The following is a 21992-nucleotide window of genomic DNA, read 5'->3' on the forward strand; positions in this document are numbered from 1 at the left end:
GTAAAATTTTGCTATAATTTCTATGGTTTATACATGGATAACAATCTAAATGTGCAGATGGGTAAAGTTTATTACAGCTTTGTTAAAATTTATTCAGATTTAAACTTAGAAACCAGCTAAATTTAATCTCGACTGTTACACATTACATGACATCATTCTAAATAACTATTGAAAAAGAAAATCCATCTATAAATCAAACAATTGTGTTCGAGCGCCCTCTTCTGACAGTATAGCTGAACTGCTACGCACTGCCGCGCGACGGACTACGTCATCACGTATTCAAATCAGACACTTGGGTTTCCTGCGTGTTAGGATCATGGATTTAGCATCGAAATGCAAACGCCTTTTAAACAACTGCCAGGTTTATTGGGACTCGATAAATCGAATAAACATCTAACCAGGAAATGTGAGAGGTGAGACGAAGAAAAATGGACGTAAGCGCGGTTGTTGTGGAAGCAAAGAAACCTGCCTTAAGGCTTAATGATTTAATGCCTGCCGTCGTTATGGTGAACAACCAACGGTCATTCTGCACGTTATATGTTATAAAACTCCAGATAGCGGAAATTTGCTAAACTAAACGATTTTCTGGATCTACAAACAATAATATTAGATTGTAAATGTCTAACGCGCTTTTGCAGTGCTGCAGTTGTGTGTAGAGATGCCATTCATTGTTGTGGTATTTGAATTGCAGTGGGTCTGTCTGTGTCCTGAGTGAAGATGAGGCGTCTGAGCAGAAGGAAAGCCCTGAGTCTGGTGAAGGAGCTGGACGCCTTCCCCAAAGTTTCTGACAGCTATGTGGAGACTTCCACTTCCGGCGGGACAGGTGAGACACCTGTCGCAACACCTGACCTACCTGACCATAATTGTCGTTGAGATAGGGTTAAGGATAGGGAAGCGATTCTGTAGCATAATAAAAAATAAAAGTCAATACCAGATTGCTTTTAATTTGAGTCAAGGTATTTCTGGCATTGACTTTTATTTTTAATGACACTACAGAAAAGCTTCTATCGAGGGGTCTGTGGGCTAGCCCAAGTACGGGCTCTTGAAGTGCAAATCGTGATTTGGACTTCAGGGCCACCGTACCAAAGCTCACCTAAACCCCATTCATTCCATAAAAAATAGAAAGAAAAGCTTCTAAAAATAAATTAAACTTCTCAAGAGTTGGTCAATAACTTAAAATCCCACCTTGATGATCGTCTTTTGATCCATTTTGAAATCTTTCTCAGTGGTCTTTTAATTATGACGACCGGTATGCCGTTTTTAGGCTAAATTTAAAAAGCTGTGTCCTTGTCTAGGGCATAGTTTCTGCAGAGCGTCAATTCATTATTTGCCTCTGAGTTGTGGGTGGACCGTTGGTGTGGTGTAACCCCGCCCCCTCCTTTCCCTGCCTGAGAGATCTCTGTTTACAGGCTTTCCCGCTAGCTTACAGCCCCTCGCGCCTCCAATCTAACATTACTGGTGCAACAAACACAGCGAGCTATCCAGCTGTACAGTTTTAACCAAGATGTCAGCTTAGAAGAAGAAAACAAGGACGGACATGGATTTATTTGTCAGAATGGAGAGGAGCAGGGAGCTTGTGGCCCCCCAGCCTATTTTCTACGATCTTCTTCAAATGGCATTTTTTTTCTTCTGCTCGTGATTCACAACAGTTTGAAAAAAGAAATACTCAGAAATGCAATTTTAATCTTTATTTTCTTTTATATATCTCCCCCAACATCAGAAATATTCCAAAAGAACAATTTTCATTGGCCTAGGTGGGTTTTCAATTTAAAACAAAATGAATAAAGGAAAATAATAAAAGAAAACTACAAATAAAACAGGACTGAGCAGTCTGTAAGATTTTTGGAAATATGTTTTTTAGGGGGGTGTTGCATGAATTTTGTTTAAGAGGGGGTAAAACGTACTGTTAACAAACAAAAATGTGGACATCCCTGAGGTTTCTTCTTATTTTTCCCGTGATCTGTTTTTTTTGTTTGTTTTTTCTTACAGAGGAGGGTCTAAGGATGCCCACGTTAGCCTAGTCTGTTTAGTTTGATTAGCAATCAGCTATTGAATTTTAGAACTGTTATGTTTCGTACGGTTAGTGAAGCCTCTTGAAAAAACTGTGTTGTAATTTTGGCCCAAATAAATAAAACTGAATTGAATTCAATGTATTTAATCAACACATCTGATAAAATGAATTGGACTGTAAACGCATTTTAGTTTTTTATTTTAAGACATTCAATAATAAAATATTCTATCCCATTGACACCAAAACTCAGTTTGGATGTTATTTTAGGACAATGTTCTTCTAAGTCACTATTTTATGCCATTTTTATTTGATATTTACCAATTATTACAAATTATTTTCTTTTTATTTCACATTTTGAAGTTTTCCTCGTTCCTCTTCAGTGTCGCTCATCGCTTTCAGCACCATGGCTCTTCTGTCCGTCTTGGAGTTCTTTGTTTATCAAGACACCTGGATGAAATATGAATATGAAGTTGACAAAGATTTTTCAAGGTAAGCTTTTTTTTTGGCATTTGAATTTACGATTTCATTTGCACTAAACGTTTTGTCTTTCAGTAAATTACGAATAAATGTGGACGTCACGGTTGCCATGAGATGCCAGCGTGAGTATCCCACCTCCTCCCGTGTTCGTCTTTGAGCCTCTCGTGCGAGTTTGTGACGCTTTTCTGCCTGCAGACGTGGGAGCAGATATCCTGGATTTGGCGGAAACCATGATCACGTCTGGTGGTTTGCAGTACGAGCCGGTGGGTGCTGCTGGTCTTACACTCGTCAAATAATTTCAAAAAACCCTAGATTTGGAGGTTAACAGTTTTTTTTTCTGGGTTTTTGTTCAGGTTGTCTTTGAACTCACCCCAAAACAGAGAGAATGGCAGAGGTAGGCCAAAAAATAATAATAATATTTGACCGACTAAAATGACCCATTTGGAAATCATTAATACCTGCTCAGTTACAGTTTTATGTTTTCCACATTTTTTGCACCATGCATTTTATAGGTTTAAATTAAAAAAGATTTTGGAAGATTTCATCTTCCTCCCTCAAGAAAAGTTTCTTTTAAATCTTAAATGAGGAAGTTATACTTACAGAACGTCATTTAACTTCATTCCACATGTTTCTCTGCTGAAGTCTTGCATCAATCTGACTTTTCAAGGTTTTTTTTTTGTTTGTTTTTAATCTATCAGCACTTTGCATCGTATTCAAAACAGGCTCAGAGAAGAACACGCTTTACAGGAAGTCTTATACAAAAGTCTGCTGAAAGGAGCTCCAACCGCTCTGCCTCCCCGGTTCGTCATTTTCAACGCAATAGCTCGATTCCTTTCTGAAAAAAAGAGGCTGTAAACCTTTTTTTTTGTGCTTTTTCCTCGACTTTTGCAGGGACGCTGTCTTTATGCAGTCCCCCGACGCTTGCAGAATACACGGAGATATTTACGTCAACAAGGTGGCGGGAAACCTGCACATCACTGTGGGAAAGTGAGGACCTGGAAACATAAGAGAAATGATTAAAAACAGAAACATGTAACTGAGGAAACTGACCAAAAAATCTGTTTTTCAGGCCGATCCACCATCCTCAGGGCCATGCGCACATTGCAGCATTTGTGAGCCATGAGTGTAAGTTTGAATAAACTGTATGTGGTGAGATAAGTGTCAAAAAGAAACGCATGCTCAGAGACAGTTGTCTTCAAAAAGTAAATGCAGAACAAGAACTCCAGACTCTGGCAAATAAGACGAGTGGTTAGATTGACATGTTCTCCCTACCATGACAAAGGTGGATAAAGGTGGAAAGATTTCATGTAATCCACGGAAACCAGTGAAGATCACAAATCATTGAAGAAAAAAGGTTCAGCGCACTGTCTAGTGGGTCTAGATGACCCAACTCCCAACGTTAAAGTGCCTACGATAGCACAAGGGTTATACCAAGGAGTTTGCATCAATCAGATTGTGCCTGCTATGGTGCACTCACTTGTCAGAAACAGTTTACCCATGCAAAGCTTTTTGTAACTTTTAAATAGTTTTTTTTAAAAGAACATGAAAACTGTGGTGCAGTGGTTAGCGCTCTTGCCTCACAGTAAGACGGACCCCGGTTCAAGTCCCAGCAGGGGAACCCAAAACAGAACCAATGGGGGACCTTTCTGTGTGGAGTTTGGATGTACCTGCATTGCTTTTCTCCTCCCACCGCCCAAAAACATGCTTCGTAGGTTAATGGGTTACTCTAAATTGTCCATCGGTGTGAATGTGAGTGTGCACGGGTGTGCGATTGTGACAGACTGGCGACCTGGATAGGCTCCGGCAGCCCCGTGACCCCGAAAGGGAACAAAACGGTTTAGAAGATGCATGGATTGATTTGTTTTTTAGGGGTTTATTTGCTCATTTTTCTGCCATCAGACCTAAAGTTTAGACCATAATCGAAACTTTCTGTTTTACCGGCTTTGTTTCCAAATCTCGCTGTGGTTCTTCATGTTGTCCACCGTCTTCTCCTCTTCACGCCGCAGCATACAACTTCTCCCATCGAATAGATCGCTTATGTTTTGGCGAGGAGATACCCGGCATCATCAATCCTCTGGACGGCACAGAGAAAATCACCTATGACAGTAAGTCACCGCCCTCCAACACCTCAGTCTAACAGGACTGAAGGTCTTCTGTTACAATCCCAGAATCGTTTGTTTCTGCGTTTCCACAGCTGACTTTAACGTTCATGTCCACCACAGATAACCAGATGTACCAGTACTTCATTACAGTGGTGCCCACAAAACTGAAGACATACAAGATAACTGCAGACACACATCAGTTCTCTGTGACGGAGCGGGTGAGTAATCATTAGGGGGGAAAAAAAAGATTCTCTAGAGGGCTGGATCAGCGGGGTCACCTGGGTTTTTCTTTGTAAAGGAGAGGGTAATCAACCACACAGCAGGAAGTCACGGCGTTTCCGGCATCTTTTTCAAATACGACACCAGCTCTCTGATGGTGACGGTCAGCGAGCAGCACATGCCCCTCTGGCAGTTCCTGGTGCGACTGTGCGGCATCATCGGAGGCATTTACTCCACCACAGGCGAGTGCAGAGCTTTCCTTCCTCCGTCACAGGCGGACATGTCAAAGTCCAACTCCCATCGTCTTTTGATTGATTTTCAAGGCGTTCCCTGTGGTCTTTTAATATCGTTTATGCCGTTTTTTAGCCAAAAAACCCCCAAGAAACAGTTTCGTTTTCTGCAGTGGCAGGAGTTCATTAAAAATTCACCTCTAGTTGTGAACAGGACTGTTGGCACGGAGCAACCACACCCCCTTTCGCGTTGCTGCGGATTTTCTGTCACATATTTACTCATTTTCAAACGTTTTCATCTGCTCCTGATTCACAAAGATTTGGGCAAAGAAATACAAATTTAAGCTTAATTTTCTTTATGCATGTCCTCCAGCATCAGAAAAATACGACAAAAGCATATTAAAAAACGAAAAACACAATTTTCACCGAGGTGGGTCTTTAAAGGTATGAGGGGTATCAAATCCAGGCTTCAATCTTAGAAGCCTTAAATGAGACTTTTAATATGAAAGTAAGTTATGAGGATAAATACCTGTATAGATTTACCGTTTAGTTAGGAAAAGGAGGGTTTTTTTTAACTCCAAGAAACAAAATTTAGTGCTGCCTTGTGATTAACCATGACCTCGGTCAAAGATTTGTGCAACTGTGTTCAAGTTTAGAGCAGGTCTGCCAGATGGTCACAGATTTCCAGCCCAAAAATCAGCAAAAACTGCCAGACCCTATAAGTTATCCCAGATAAAAACTGCCAAACCGATCCCAAACCCGCCCAAAAAAATCTCCACTCGCAAATTCCAAATCAAAACCGTCCAATCTGTCAATACTGCAGCAGATTTGACACAGAGATTGATTGGCAAGGTCAACAGCCAATCAGGACACAGACCACTGTGCCGTTCAGAGGAAAAGAACAAAACATCAGCGATACTACGAAAAGTGAACTGCGATATAGCGAGGTGAAGATCTGAACCTTAAATAAAATAACATCAAGGTTAATAAAGAAATCTGAAACTCATCGGTAACTTCATGCACCTTGAACATCACAGTTAGTGAAAAACCTGGTCTTAGACTTTATCATCATTCAAAAAATACCCCACAGAATCAAATCAAACTTGTTGGCTAAATGGAAGTTTTTGGATGTGAGTGTGTGATATTTACCTTCCTCTCTCCTTTAAAGGCATGCTTCACAGCCTCATCGGCTTCTGCTTCGACATCGTCTGCTGCCGCTTTAACCTCGGAGTCTACAGGCGCCGAGAGGTGAGTCTCCAATTCCTCCTGAGACGGCTGGCGAGCGGTCCTTCATCCTAACGGGCTGACTTGATGTGTTCCAGGACGCGCAGCTACAGATGAATAATCTGAGCAACCACCACGCTCCTCTGCTGGCCCCCAACGCTGCTGCTCACGAGTGACGAGGGTTTTAAGTTTTTTGTTTTAAGCTCACTGGAGAAATGTTCACTGCTGTCATTTTGATTATAAAAAACATGTTTGAAGCAGCAGAAGATGCCGATTTGTCCAACTGAGTAAAGCCAACTTGAAGATTGAAGATGCAATTGTTTAGTTTTCCACAGTTTCCTCTTTGTTGAGCCGTCAAGAGGTTAAAATTAAAAGAGCAAAAGTTGTTTGTCATAAACCAACAAGTGCCAAGTTTAAAAAAATAGATGTGCAGGAATGAAAAAAAACAACAAAAGGTGAGCAGAGGCTGAGCATAACTGCCAAAACGATGACAGCTTCCCAAGCTCGCGTCATTTTTGATACAACCGAACTTAATTCAATATAGATTTGTTGGCTTTTTGGTCATAAATTAATATTTAGTTTGATAGTATTCATCAAAAAGAAATATTTACATTTTTACAGTTAAAATGAACAGAAATTAAGATTTTGCATGTTAAAAAAAGGTTAACTGGATTATTATGCTTTTTTTTTTTTTTTACACTCACCCCTAAAATTAATGGCAGCAAATGAAACAGACTGCACTGCAGTTGCACTTTTTAAGTCATTTTTATTTCATTTTTGCCAGACAGACATTTTACAGATTCTCGGATGTCCCCCACCGCCGCCTCCGTCACTACCCCGTGAAAACAACGTTTGAGGGCGACGTGACAAGAACAGCTTTGTCGTCCTTTCATCAGACTGTTAACACCAGACGTTAGCTTTGCATAAACATGAAGAGTTTGTCCCTTTTTTCTTCCCGTAAAAGGCTCATTATTGTTATTCCAGCAAGCCTTTCAATTCTGCACAGCTTTCCTCATTTCTGTCTTTAAAAAAAATAAAAGCCATTGTTAATACTCTGTAGACTGAGGGAAGCTCTGTGTGAAACACAAGTGAAGATCAACAGTCGCTCACGTTTTTGGTTGTAAGAATAATTTATTAACAGAACTGGGATCAATCATTTAAGAATCCTTTACCCTTTTGATGAAAAGCACTGCGTGTCTTCATTCTGTAAGGCGTGGTGTCCCTCATGGCTCTGTATTTTGGTCCACTGTTTTTTTTGTTTGGTTTTGTTAATCTAACTTCTGTGTTAAATCTTTTTTTTTTTAATGTAGCCTGATTTGTCGGAACAGGTTCCCAGTTTGCTCCAATTGTCTGGGACTCTCGTATAGCTATTTAAGTGACCATTTTATTTAAAGTTGATAAAGTTTTTTCCTCATTAGCCACCTGCCTAACCACGTCCAGTGATTACGGATTCCAGACCTTAAAGTTTCAATCGACATCCTATTATTTTTTTCCCACTCGACCGCCTCTTTCTAGCTTTAAAGACCCACTCCGATAAAAATCGCGATTTTGGTGTTTTTCTGAAAACGTAGGTCATATTTTAAGAGAATTTGGCTCACAGTTGCATTTCTGAGTATTTATCTAAAAACGTTTTGAAAACAATCATTTGAGGGTGGGCCACCATCTCCCTGCTCCTCATCCAACGGTAGACTAGATCCATGTTCTCCCCCTAGCTGTAAGATAGCAAGAGAGCATGTAAACAGAGAGCTCTCAGCTTACAGGAAGAGAAGAGGGGGCGGGGCTTCTCTGTGCCAACAGTCCCGCCCACAATTAAGGCAAATTCCAATGAAATACATAAAAAATGTGGCTAAAAATGACATTTATGATTAAAAAAACTGGAAATGGATCAAAAGATGATCGGAGTGGGTCTTTAACACAAAGAATCACTGATGCTGGATTTTATTGAGATCCATCCTTGGATTCATTTGGCATTTTTGTCTGAACTCCACTCTTCACTTACAGACCCACCTGAAAAGAAGTGCGCTCAGGCTCGGTTCAGACCTTCTGTTAACTGGTATTTCTATACACTACACTGCGCACAGACTAGCCTTTGATGCAAGTATAAAGATGTAAAAATATTTAACATGGTTCATACAAACTGCTGTACAAACAGGCATAAAGTGGATGAGCGTTCAACCGAGACACAGACGCCAACATTTCTGATCCTAATTTAGTCATCTGCAGGAAAGGGGGGGCAGATCCTCCTGTTGTGGGGTCAGATTTTTGAAAAACGCTCCCCTCAATCTAGATTAGCTTGAAAAGAAATCCAGGAGGGAGACTTCTGTGTCATTTTCGGGAAGGCAGACGCACGTTAATGTCAGGTAGAGCCGCAGACCTCCAAATCATCCGAGTGAGGAGAAACCGAAAAACGTCAGAGATCATCCTTTGAATCACCCACCGCTGTATTTCAAGTACTGGGGGGGGGGTGTGTGTGACAAAAATCCTCACAAGGTAAGGCAATGTACCGAGATTCAAGAGGGAGGGGGTGGAAGTCACATACAAGGATGGTTGTTGCATATGTAATTGGCCACTTTGAACATCAGGTAGAAAATGAACAATAATTGGGGGGTTTCTTGGAAGGGGTTTGCTGAACCGGTACTGATGACAGGAATCCAAACGAGTCATGGCTAGTACACCGCTTTCTTTTTCTCCTGAGAGCTCCACTCAGCTGCAGTACGCTCCGCCAGAGAGCCTCCACACGGAGCGCGCTCAGTCCAGGATGACGGGTAAAGGCAAGAGCTGCCGTTTCTGGCTTGGGTAGACTCAGTTGGTTAAGGTGCTCGATGCACGGAAGTAGGAGAGGAACTTGAAACAGAGGCTGACCACGAAGTACCAGATGTTTCTGGCCATCTGGGAGCGAGCAATGAACACTCTCCAGATGAAAACCACCAGGAGAGTGTTGAAGGTGTAGCGGATGTTCCTCAACCTGAGAGACGAGGAAGAAGAGGAGGAGGAGACGACGTGAGAGGAGTCAAAACTATGGAACAGTTTGTGGATTTTAATCCACATTTTACAAAAACAAAAGGTGTCAATTTATGACCAAAAAAACAAAATTTAGCAAAAGTAAGGGCGTCAATTTATCACCAAAAAAAAAAAAATCAAAATTTTAGAAACTATTAAAGGTATTTTGACAAAAAAAAAAGCTAAATTTTAGAAAAAATAGGTGTAGATTTATGACCACAAATAAAATAAACTTAAAATTTTAGAAAGGTGTGTCAATTTATTACAAAAAGGTGTAGATTTTTCACCAAAAATAAAAGAAATCCAAATAAAGGTGTAAATTTACAAACAATAATAAAAATATTAGTAAAATAAAGTTATAACTTTGAGAATCAATCATAAAATCATGAGGTAAGAAAGTCAAACAAAATCTCATTAGACTAAAGTTACTAATATTTGAAGAAAGGTCAAAACTTTATGAAACTAAAGTCATAGATTTAACAGACAGTCACAATGTCACTAGAACAAAGTCGTAGATGTATCAATGAAAGTCACAATTTTACAAAGAAAAGTCACGCTTTTTCAAAAATGAAATGTGTCTCCAACAGAGAAACATTAACTGTTTTATTGATATTGCAGACAAATTAAGTAAATGGAATAATTATCTTGCTGAATCTTTTTTGAAAAACCTTTTTTCATCAAATTTATTTAAAAAAAACACAAATTTGAACTTGTAAAATTTGGATTTTTAAAATCAGAAATTTACATTTTTTTGGGTAAAATGTTGACTTTTCTTATAATTTAATGAATTTCTCCTCACAATTTTACAACAAAAAGAATGAAAAATAATCACAGAAATTCAGATTTAACTTTAAAATGATTAAATGTAAAAACAAATGACTTAATCCAAGTCTATAAGCATGAGAGAGGTGTCATCATGGCGGGCGGCCCATGAACGTAATAATTGCAGGTCCGATTCCTGCCATGTCTCGAAGTGTCCTTGGGCAAGGACACTTCGCCTCTGGTGGAAGGTTGGCGCCAGTGTTCGCCAGCGTGTGTGAATGTGTGTGACTGTGACCGTAAAGCGCTTTGGGCCTTTGAGGAAGGTAGAAAAGCGCTATATATTAACCAAATATTTACCATTTACCATCATAATTTGTACTACAGAATATTTGCATTAAACCTGCATTAAAAAAAAAAACATCTTTCAGCATAGGTGGAGGTTTTTTGGGTTTATTTCCACTCTAGCCTTTTCAACTATTATTGTGCCTTAGTTGTATTAACCTTTCATAATAAATGCATTTTCTTTTCTTCAGCAGTCATAATGTTCGCTCTTCCTGATGACTTACTTCCTCAGATGTTGCCGGGCTGCAGGAATGTCCGACATGTCTTCGTTCAGGACGTACTTTTTGGTGCCGATGCAGTAGTTTTCGATGTATTCGGGCCAGTTCAGCTGTCGGACGTCAAAGTTAAACATCTGAAAAGTGAGGAAACAAGGTTTCTGATCAATACCAGTCATAGCCACTAGATGGAGTAGTGAGCCCCCTTATATCCAGCTGGTCCTGCTGAGCATTTTTTAGAGTTGTAAAAAAAATATCTTTTTAATCTCATAAAAACAAAATCACAAGAATCTTAAGAAAAAAAGATTAACTTCAAAATTAACCCTTAGAATCTGAACATATTGTTTGTTTACAGTGACAGGAATGACAGACACTTGGTATCATTTTCATTCAAACGCAAAGGTTTCAAAAGGTTTTTAGCTTTGACCTTTTTGGTTTAAAACTAACAAAACTAGAATCATGACAAGTCTTCTTTGGAACATTGTAGTTTAGAGCAGTGGTCCCCAACCACCGGGCCGCGGACCGGTACCGGGCCGCCGGACACAAAATAATAATAATAGTAAACAGTACGGACATCCCATTTTGGGTCATTTTACCCCAATAGTTTATTCTGCTTAACCATTGCCGTTTGAGTAGAATGTTAGCTCGACTCTTAAGAAGTGAAAGATGAATTAATTGAGAGAAAGATTTTAAAGGCCCCAGACCACTAAGGGTTAAAATCTTAGATGTGGGGGGAACTTGGCCTGTGATTGCCCCACCGTTCTGTCCTCTGGAGTGAGCTGGCTCATCAGCATGCTAATGTTGTCCGAGTTCCACTCCCAGTCTTGGCTGCTGAAGTACTCCAGCAGGCCGATGGCCTTGTGCAGGCGATTGAAGATGCGCATCATCCTGCAGCGGGACACGGATGCAGGTTATGAGACATCTCAACCCGTCCGTCTGCGCATTTCAAATTCCCACACAGCCGTGGGGGCCTTACTGTGGCTTCTGCCCGCACAGGCGCAGGAAGAGGTCGTAGATGAGGGCCGGGAACTTGTGGCTGACCAGGATCCAGTACTGGTTGATCAGGTAGTTGGAGGTGATGTTGGCGTTGGGCCTGCGGAAAGCCTGCTCCAGAGGGTTCCTCTTGAAGGAGGAGATCACATGGTGCTCTGTTGAAGAGAAAATAAGGTCTTTTTCACTCAATCAACTGGTGGTTGTCTGGTTCCAAAACTCCTCTGGATTTCAAAAAATAAAAGCAGCAGACAAACAGTTTTTTAATCCAGATGATGAAAAGTGTCTCCTCCAAAATCCTCAAAGAACACCAGGTTTATGTTTTTTGGAGATAATCCCCACGCTAAGCCCTGCGACTCCGATGGTGGGGGCAATGCTCTTAAAGTCATCGGTAAACCAGACAAACAGGTTCGGAGCGCGGAGCGCGGGTCGCGGGCCGGGAGGGTATCTTCCAGGATATGAGGTGGATTTTACTCTGACAGTGAGGAGGAGAGCTCTGCGGACACCTCCTCCAGCAAAAATCCACAGATGTGGGAGTGAAGTCACGTGACCGCATCAGGCAAACCCAGCCGGTTTCCATGGCAAAAGCCCGGAAGAGGCTGCAGGGGACGGGATGAGCAATCAGAGGTGACAGCCAGCTGTGGTCTGGATCCTTCTGTTCTAGAGCACACATACTTCCACATGCATGCACGCTTTCACGTTGGGATGTTTTAGTCGATCCTAAGCCTGCGTTTCATAACTGGCTTCATCACCGGGACCAGAGAGAGTGCAGCTTTGCTCCCATCAGCTGCAGCGATCAGACCTAATCCCGCCACCTGCCATCTGCTTGTAATTTCCGTAGAAGAGCATTTGGTAATCTGAGGGCTCGCTGACATCCTGCCAACCGGACGTCGGCGCTTCCACAATAACGTGCAGGAGTCGGCAAAATCTGCACAACTTTAAACCAGAGAAGCATCTTTGTGGTGCTTTTCCAAGTCTTACTTTCTATGATATTATAATAATAATGGATTGGATTTATCTGCGCTTTTCCAGATGCTCAAAGCGCTTACATTGTGTCTCCTTCACTCCTCATTCATACTTGGTGATGGTAAACTACTGATGCCCTGGGGCAGACTGACAGAGCCGTGGCTGCCAGTTCGAACTCCTGCCGCTCTGCAGAAACTATGTCCTAGACAACGACAGGTTTTTGGATTTTGTCTAAAAACCGGCATAACCACAATTCAAAGACCACTGGGAACGCGTTTGCAACAGATCAAAAATGATCGGAGTGGGTTTATAAGATGTGAACTTAAATGAATTAGAATTATTATAAACATTAGTTGAGAAAAAGCAGAATTAAACCCTTAAAGTGAATTAATCTAAAGAAAAAAGTCCTCAAATATTAATAGAATCAATACATATATTGATTAAGAATGATGTGCTCCTGCTTGGGTAGTAAAATGTGAGCAGTTTTCCATTCAGTATCATCTGTTAACCTTTTTTTGGTCTACAATGGTGTTGTGGAAAAATACACATTTAGTTTTCTTTTTTAACCCCTTCATCCTGCATGTCGCAATCCAGGACGCCACGTCATTCAACATTACCTTGAACAGAAAAGACATTGATTTTTTTAAATATATATATAAATGTTTTATAAAGTCAGGCATGAAGGGGTTATAACCTACAAAAAAAGTGAAAAATCATTCGTAAATGTATTTTGGCTTACTGCACTTTTCTGGTTCTGGCATTTCCTTTTCTGGCTATAGATGTATAATTTTATTTTATTTTATACTTTTTTTTTCCTCTTCCCTTTGAATTTTCTGCACATTTTAATGTTTCCCTTCTTTGCACTTTAATGCCTGACCTCCAAAGTTGTTTCTATAGTTTTCTTATTTTAAACAACAAAAACATTTTTTTCTAGGGTGAAACAATTGTTAGTTTTAATTTATTTAATTTGTTTGAATTTAAATTTTAAAAAATTATCTGGAATTGAAGCTAAATACTAACGCGCTTCCCTCACATCAAACCTGCAGAAAGTTCCACTTCTCTCCAGCAGGTGGAGCTGCTCCTCAGACCAAATTTCAACCCCAACACACCAAACATGAAGTCAGAGAGCAGGAGGGTGGATGAGGACAGTGAAGACTGACAGCAGCGTGCTGGCAGGAGCCGGGCGCCGTCAGCACCCGACTGCAGCGCCGGTCGGACGGGGGACTCACCGATCTCCCCCCAGTGGAACGGGTTGATGCCTCCAGACGTGCAGTTGTACACCAGGGTCGTTTTAGGTCTGCAAGATGCGAGAGATGAAGGTCATAAGAGGTCAAAACGTTTGACCCCTCCCTATATTATTACAAAAAGCGTCAGACAATGATCATAAATGGCGTTATTTGACGGCTGTTTAATGTCACGTCTTCACAGGTGACAATAAATGAAAGCAAAGCGACTCTTGATTGGCTCTTCCTCCCATTGTTTTCTGAATGGAAGATCTGGCTCCGTCAGTTAAGGTGACGCAACAGTAACACATTCCTGCCAAAGGAATTTCACAGCTTTATTTGACAAACTCTTTTTGCCAGGAAAACCCTCTCAGTTGTGTTTCTTTACACACTTATGGCTCTTTATGCTGCTTTGTTGCTGCTAAAAAAGCAGGAAGTGGTAAGTGTTCAAGAAAACATTAGCTGGTTTGTACCTATTCAAAATATGTGGAAAAACCTGGATCCAATTAGCCTTTTACAGCCGCTTAATAATCACAATATAATCTTAATTCCACATTACTGTCAAAAGTATTGAGTAACATTTTTCAATCTCCACCCATAGACTGACATTTAAGACATTTTTTCCTATGCTGGGACAAATGTAGTCCCTAGTTACCATGGTAACCATGTTTACTGCATTATCAGTGTTATGAAGAATGTTTTGTTTTTTCAAGGAAAAATTAGGAGTGAAGTTATTAACTTTACTGTTAAAAATTGTGTTTTAAAATAAAAAAACGATGGGGACATTTTAATGGAGAGACCAGCAAAGCATTTTGGGACTTGAATTCTACACTTCCTGAATATTCACTACTTAAGCTGCTTTTGAGCTGTTGAAGACCTGCTCCAATGAAAATGGTGTTTTTAACATGTTGTGGCATTTTTCTGGAGGACAAATGAGAAAATTGAGGTTTTCTTAATTTAAATTGTTGTGAATCAGGAGCAGATGGAAAAACGGGGCCGCTTGAAAAGGCTTTTGAATGTTTGCAAGAAAAATAAGAAGGGAACGCAACATCCTTTATTCCAGCTGCCACAGATCCTTTAAATCAGAGCGGCAACACTAGACAGTAGAAGGAACCGGTCTTATAATCAACTTTTTATCCATTTTATTTCATTTATATTTATTGTTACCGTCATGTTTTATTTTTAAATGCTGGAGAACTGCTTTCTATCCACCCACTAATGCATCCTTTCCACCCATCCATCCATCCATCTTTTTATAAAACTTTGAAACAAAAAACTAGTTTGCTGAAAGCTTTAAAAGGATAAAGGCAGAACGTTTTCCTCCAAATCCTTTTGTTTTCTCTCACCTGTGCACGGCGGTGTACCAGCCCACAGCCAGCGTCAGGTTGACGACCACGTCTACGGGGATCAGGTCAGCCACTGCATCGTTGTTGGCCCTCATGGTGCGCAGGATGCCCTTTCCCGCCTGCGCACAGAACAGCACAGTGAGGCCCTGGCGCCCCCCCACACACTCCAGCTGATGAAAAGCTCGTGGATGAAGATGTGGAACTCACAGCTATAAAGACTCCGCTCGGCCCGTTGAAGTTGTCGATCCAGCCCTGCAGCATAAGATGGGAAACCCTCCGTGAGCTCTCAGACAGTCCATAACATCCCCGACACGCAGACTAACAGCAGCACACACGCTGTCGGTGGGGGTTGTGTTACTTCCTGGGGGGGCCGCGATTGTCAAGTTCAATTAGGGAGCATTAAAAATGAATGAGTTGGACTGCTGGAGTTCCTCATGAACCGGATGCTGGGGGGGGTTCTCCTCAGTCTCCAGAATCCGTGGCACGAATTTGGAAGATTTGAGCAGACGAGGAGGAACGCGACAGAGGGTCGCTGCATATTGAGCTTCTGAACAACAAACAGGCGTCCGCCGCAGCGCCTGCCGGCCCGCCACGGTGACATGCTGAGCTTACAACTGTATGCTGAGAAAAGCCAGGAGCTGCAGCCTCGACTCCAGGCTGGAATTTATGGACTTAGACAAATTCTTCCATGACGTTGCACATGTTGGAGGTTTTTTAAAGGCATGTTCTGCGTACAGCTCCTCGACTGGCTGGACTAGCAGGACTTCAGGGCTTTTTTGATCCATTTTTAAGGTTCAAGACTAGCCTGCGGTTTTTTAAAAACTTTTCATCTTTTGGATAGTTAATGCTCTGGCTTTAGTCTGAGCAAGATGGCCCACAACATTCAGGGTTTTGTTCAAATCCCACTGCAAAAACGTAAAAAATAAGTAAAAAATTCTTATTTTCGGAAAAACAAATGTAGTCCCTAAGATATACTTTCTTAAACTAAAACTATTCTTCTATTAAAAATATTTCTTGATGAGATTATTTTTCTTGATTTTCTTGAGATGGTGGTGTTACTTTAATATTCAATTTTGCAGAGAAATACTTATAGATCTTAATCAGAGCTTTTCTTTCTTGGTTGTTGAACATTGTTTAAAAAAAAAAAAACTTTTAAAGCTTCAGAGGCTATATTAATCAAGAAAAAAGATTTTCTTTCTTTTCCTATAATCCTACAGATTAAGCGATTGTCAACAACCAGAATCAATGTCTGATTTTTTTTTAGTTTCCTGCTTGACTTTAATAATTTATTCCAAAAAAGCATGCCAGACTTTTATTTTTAAGGAAACCTGTGGGACTTCAAATTGGAAAATCTTTCTATATTTAGCACAGGATGATAAAAATTGAACTTATGGTAACAGAAATGTTTTGATGAATACCAGAGAAGGAAGAAAGACTTTTCCATTCGTCCTGTGGAGAAATCCCCTTTTTATGGCTTCCAGGCCAAATTGTTAAAGAAACAAAAGACTTTAGAAATTGGTTTCAAATGTTCAGAATCGCCTTAGATGAAGACACACGGAGCAGCACTGCGCCGTGCAGCATCACGCCGATCAATATCTTATTTCCACTGATGAGTACGACAACTACAAAGAAGGGGGGCGGGCTGAAGTTTCCCATGAAAAAAAACACACCAGCACACATTTTGACACCATCAGTCAGAGGAAAGAGGCTGATCTCTGGACTCACAGGGAAAGGCTCCTGCCAGCTGGCTCCCACTATGGAGGGTCTGATGATGCCAATGTTCAGCTTGTCCTGCTCCTGCTGCACCACATACTCAGCCAGAGCTTTGGTGTAGGTGTAGGTGTTGGGTCTGTCGCCAATGAGCCGCGGCGTTATGTCCTGGACCATGCCGTCGTCCATCCACCTGCAATTGAACAGAGGACTCAGTCGTGGGGGATATGCAGCAGAGTTTGGAAATAAACGTCATAAGTTGCAGCATTTTTTTATTGGTATTTCGATTGTTATGACAGGGAAATCAAAACATGCGTTGCAGTCAAATAAAGTTCAAGGACAACTTTGATGCAGTACTTTCAGTTCATGTTGCATTTCTACTACAGTCTAAATCCGTCATTTGAGTTATAAATAGCAGGTTGTGATGTCAAGAGCAACTTTAAAGACTCACTCAGAGGAAAATAGTGTTTTCTAACAGGTTCTTATGGGATTTTCTTCTGAGGATGGAGTACATACATACATAAAGAAAGTTAAGATTAAAATTGCATTTCTTAGTACTTCTTTATTCAAATTATTGTGAAATCAGGAGCAGGCGATAAAATGTGTTCAGGAAAAAAAAAGAGATTATTTCTGACTGTGCGCCACAAGCTCCCTGCTCTGAGCTCTTAGCAACAGGGAGGGGAAGAGCGGTGGGATTCCCCAGGCCAACAGTCCTGCCCGCAGCTCAGAGATTTTATTTTCTAATGACCTCCTGCCGCCCTACAGAAACTATGTCCCAGAAAACTACACAGATTTTTTGATTTTGCCTACAATGGCATCACAATTAAAAGACCACTGGGAATGATTTTACAATAGAACAAAAGATGATCGGAGTTGATCTTTGAAAGACAGAAAATTAATGTCAAGTAAAGATATTTGCCAATTTACAGGGTTTCATTTATTTATTTTCTGTTAAAAGCAGCTTCCATGTGCAAAAGCACAAAAGTCTCTTTCTTTCATAAAGACAGGTCCAAAATCTGGCAGAGAAGTGACAAATATTTAGCATCATTTTTTCAATTCCTCATGCGTTTTCATAAATCTCAATAAAAGCTTCAAGAAGAGTAGGTAGGTAGATTTATCTTCATCTCTGATCAAGTTTTTCAAGGTTTTTTCCCTTTCTGAGAAATCAGGTGAACTGGAATCGATTCCACGTCTCCCTGAAGCTAAACGCGCTTCATCCACTCACTCCAGAGACTCGATGAGCTTCTTGGGTTCGACAGGTGGCGGATAGATGACCTCGTCGATGTGCTTGCGGTTGCAGTTTGCATAGGCGGTGGAGATGTGAATGAAGGCCTCGAGGTGGTGCATCCGCTGGGCCAGGCTGAGGAGTTCCTGCGTGGCGATCACGTTCAGCTGCAGAGCGTGTCTGTGGGCGAGAGGAGAGACGGCGTTTAGAGGCCGAGCGTTGCTGCATGCGTGTGGAGGAGCCCAGGCTGCACAGGAAGGCGGGCCTGTGTGGGAGGCAAAGTTTGCACGCGTGCTTCAATATTGTGCAGGTGTGTTTAAAAATATCTCAGGGGTTGGACTACAAACCATCTCATAATTGCAGAGATTTAAAGCCTTGTTTGTAGACATTCAAGACATTTTACCAGGTTTTAAGATGTTTTAACATCTCTTTGCTCTACACTACAGATCACATCTGAGCCAACAGAAATTACATGTGGAGTTCCCCAAGGCTCCATCCTGGGACCACTTCTATTTAACATCTACATGCTCCCACTTGCCCAGGTGATAAATAACATCAACATTACATTAGCTACGCAGATGACACCAGGAGACCGAGGCTCGGTACAGGCTCTTGGTAAATGCATTGAGGATATTAGGTAAGGGTTTATGGCATTATCAGAAATTAACACGCGACATAAAAACCTGAACCATCCCAACGCTCCAGCCTCCGATCTAGACTGCAGAAAGCGATATATATGCTGATCATCGCAAAGGGTAAAATAAAGCATCAGTTCAGAGAAAAAGTTTACCTCTGACCGGAACTTCTTTTTTAGGTGTGCGGTTATCACTGTGCTTTATCACTTTTTAATGCACACCCAGCAGCCAATCAGAATTGAGTATTCACCTGGACCCATACCTCGTAGAAACACGTGTGACGACTGTACTGCAGGTGAATGTTTTTGTACATCACGTTTTGGAAAACTGAGGTCCAATAAAACTGATAAATTTCGAGTTGATCTCTGATTCCACAAATTTCCAACTTGTCAAGGGAACAACGTTCATTTGTTTTTTTTTTTACCATCACTGTCACATCTTGTGGAATTCAGGAAACAGAAAATACCTGTTATTGCCCCTCCACTAATTGTTTTGAAACCATAATAGCAGTTTGTGATAACCACCAGCTGATTTGAAGACTGAAAACTTGACTTAGTTTCACAGAAACTGACTCTTCATGGACCAAATGGTCATGGACCATGGGAAAGAATATTTTTCTTTCCTAGTCTTCTGCAGAAATTCCCCAAGGAGATGATTGGGGTTCAAGTCTGCAGACTGTGCTGGATAGACCATCTCTCAGGTTTACCATCATGCAGTTCCGGCAGAGCCTGGGATTTTGTTTTGGTCCATTAGCTTGTTGTTGGATGAAACTGACGAACATATCCCAGGGATCTACCTGCTGCTGCAGAATGTTGTGTTTGTTCAGGGTGTCTCTCGTGCAATACAAAGTTACTGATCCAGCAAACCAAGCTCAAACCATGACACATCCACTTCCATGCCTGTGGAGCCATCCTTTCACCTTTCTGATGACGTACAAAGATTCTGCGTGATGAACTTAGGAGTTTACATTTGGATTCATGGGTCCATAACATCTTCTTTTTGGCCCATAAATCACTTGTTTTGAGGTATCTATAGTATCTTTCTTGCTAGTGTCGTCCCAGCAGTTCAAAGTATTCCTTTTCACAGTTTGACTGAGCAGGAGGCAGAAGAGAGGAGGATTTGCCAACATAGAGAGCGACGCCCACCCCTGTAGGTCATCAAACAACCTTGGCTGGCCCAGTAAACACTTAGACAGTAGTTATTAATGTCACAACTGTTACAACCACACACTTAAAACGGTCTCCAACCGGTGCAATATTTCTGACGCATGAGGCAATACCCACCCTGTTCCTGTTTAATTGTGTAAATATGTGACGCATGATATTTTTACTTTAACTGTACCAACTGTGTTCTTTTGTCGTTATTGTATCCTGTAGTGATGCACATGGACATTTCTCCACTGAGGGAATAAAAGGTCATCTCATCTTAAACTGACTTTCTACGAGGAAGAACTTCTGACCATTTCTGACCAAAAAAAATGCAGTTTGAAAGAGATTATTTGTGACGGAAAATATGCTGCTCTGCTCTGAGCTCTCAGCATTGAGGAGGGGAAAGGGGGCGGGGTTGCTCCATGCCAACTCAGAGGTTAATTTCTAACGAACTCCTGCTGCTCTGCAGAAACAATGTTCTAGAATATGACATTTTTTAGTGCTAAATACAGCACAATCATAATCAAAAGACCACAGAACGCTTTAAAATAGATCAAAAGAGGATCGGAGTGGGACTGTGTCTCAGAAACATGAACAATGGTTCAGTTGAAACTTTGGGTCAGACAGACCTCTTCTTCAAAGAGTTTCTCCCAATTTCTAAGCATTTTTTGACAACAAAAGGGTTTTTTTTGGGGGGGGGAGGGGTTACCGTTAAAAAAATGGATAAATAAAACTATCAGTCAAAACTTTCAGAAGCACTTTCATTTTTCAGGGTTGGTCCGTCTCTCTCTTCTACCGCTAGTTCCCCTTTCTTACAAATTTCGAAACAACGAACTACTTTCAGCTGCACAATACAGTTCAACTAAAATTCACGAGGTTATTGCACCACCACCACACAGCTCTGCTGGTATGCAGATCGGTTACAAGGACAACATCTTTGTTTAAGTAATTAGCCCTAGGGGAAACATTCTCTTTCAAAAGAGCTTGAGACCGGAAAGAAAGAGAAACAGAGTCATTGCTTGGTTCATCAGTAACGACTTGTTTGAGAGTCTTTATCTGCATGACAGGAGCGGAAAAGCTGCAGATGATTGAAGATGTAAAATGCTGTGGGGCTTTCTACTATAACAGGTAGCAAAAGTCATTTCCTCGTAACGAACCACCGTCCTGGAATGTCTTTGCTTCTCTTATCCGTCAAAGTCAAACAAATCAGCATCTGTCAGAATTCATGGGACGATATTCAACCAAAACAAAACAGAGTGTGGGCACTTTGCATCTTTGCATAAGGGGTGCTTAAGTTATGAATGTAAGCAGAGTTGTGGGAGGATGAGGAGGGTGGATGCGCCGGGCCAGCAGGACAGTCAGGAAAACTTGGACAAATGTGCCGCTTCTCACAGCGGAGTCATCGTCCATCTGTCTGTGCTGGAGGAACCTGAGATCGGAGAACTCTCTGAAAGTGGATTTTCATCATTCTCTTGACAACCCTGTAACTACTTTCACTCTTTTTGTCCAGTTTTATCAAAACAAACTCATTAAAATAGTCAATTACATAAACAAATTTGGCTTCAAGCTTAAAATGTCCCTGTTTTTATCTAGTTTTTTATTAGCTAAATGTTTAGGTTTCACATGTATTTCAGTGTCAGAAGAGTCCCTCCTGGTCTGGAATAACTCTGCTTTTCTTCTGGAACGTTGTTGCACTCACCTTCATCTTACAAACCACAATGTTACAGTTAAAAGCCAGAAACGGCGCCAACACCAACAAAACATTAGTGAACTCCAAATAAACCTCTCAGATCCTTTAAATGCGACCCGTGGAGCTCGAAAAGCCCTGAACAGAGTCAACTGATTATCAGAACAAGGCTGGAGGCGCGGGACTGATGTCTCTGGGAAGACAGAGGAAGGAGGTGCAAAGAGCGGCGAAACATCAGGAGGAAGATGAGGAAGAGCAGATGAAGATGAGGGGAAAAAAGTTGTCAACCAGGACCTGTTCCTAGAATGGGACTCGCCGCTAAATAAAATACTTTCACTTTGATTATCAAAACAGATTACTGTTGGAGTCACCTCTTGAAAACCCCTGGAGCTGTCAACACGGATGCGCTTTTGTTTCAACAAAACAGGCGGTGCAACATTCTTCCTTCACATCGTCTGGCCAAAAAAAAACTTTCCTTCT

The 21992-nt window shown here is 41.2% G+C and overlaps 2 protein-coding genes across 2 annotated transcripts in view; one reads left to right on the forward strand and one right to left on the reverse strand.

Annotated features, from left to right (window-relative positions):
• The first annotated feature begins 262 nt into the window (after nt 1-262).
• Nucleotides 263-7315, forward strand: LOC101157024 (endoplasmic reticulum-Golgi intermediate compartment protein 2). The gene is made up of 14 exons (XM_011491209.3): nt 263-413; nt 692-823; nt 2392-2500; nt 2564-2610; nt 2684-2751; nt 2842-2882; nt 3187-3288; nt 3380-3475; nt 3558-3613; nt 4495-4593; nt 4711-4808; nt 4889-5051; nt 6208-6287; nt 6362-7315. Exons 2-14 carry the CDS (start codon nt 718-720, stop codon nt 6437-6439), a joined length of 1143 nt encoding a protein of 380 aa, XP_011489511.1. The 5' UTR covers nt 263-413; nt 692-717; the 3' UTR covers nt 6440-7315.
• Nucleotides 7010-21992, reverse strand: part of LOC101162802 (fatty acyl-CoA reductase 1) — a 56541-nt gene continuing 41558 nt past the window's right edge. The window contains exons 4-12 of the mRNA XM_023952248.1: nt 18043-18222; nt 16833-17010; nt 15315-15359; nt 15108-15226; nt 13768-13835; nt 11559-11730; nt 11341-11470; nt 10592-10719; nt 7010-9228 (exon numbers count right to left, since the gene is read on the reverse strand). Coding sequence (XP_023808016.1) covers nt 9066-9228; nt 10592-10719; nt 11341-11470; nt 11559-11730; nt 13768-13835; nt 15108-15226; nt 15315-15359; nt 16833-17010; nt 18043-18222 — 1183 coding nt within the window. The 3' untranslated portion in view covers nt 7010-9065. The remainder of the gene's footprint in view (nt 9229-10591; nt 10720-11340; nt 11471-11558; nt 11731-13767; nt 13836-15107; nt 15227-15314; nt 15360-16832; nt 17011-18042; nt 18223-21992) is intronic.

This window comes from Oryzias latipes, chromosome 23, assembly GCF_002234675.1.
Source record: "Oryzias latipes chromosome 23, ASM223467v1".
NCBI lineage: Eukaryota > Metazoa > Chordata > Actinopteri > Beloniformes > Adrianichthyidae > Oryzias > Oryzias latipes.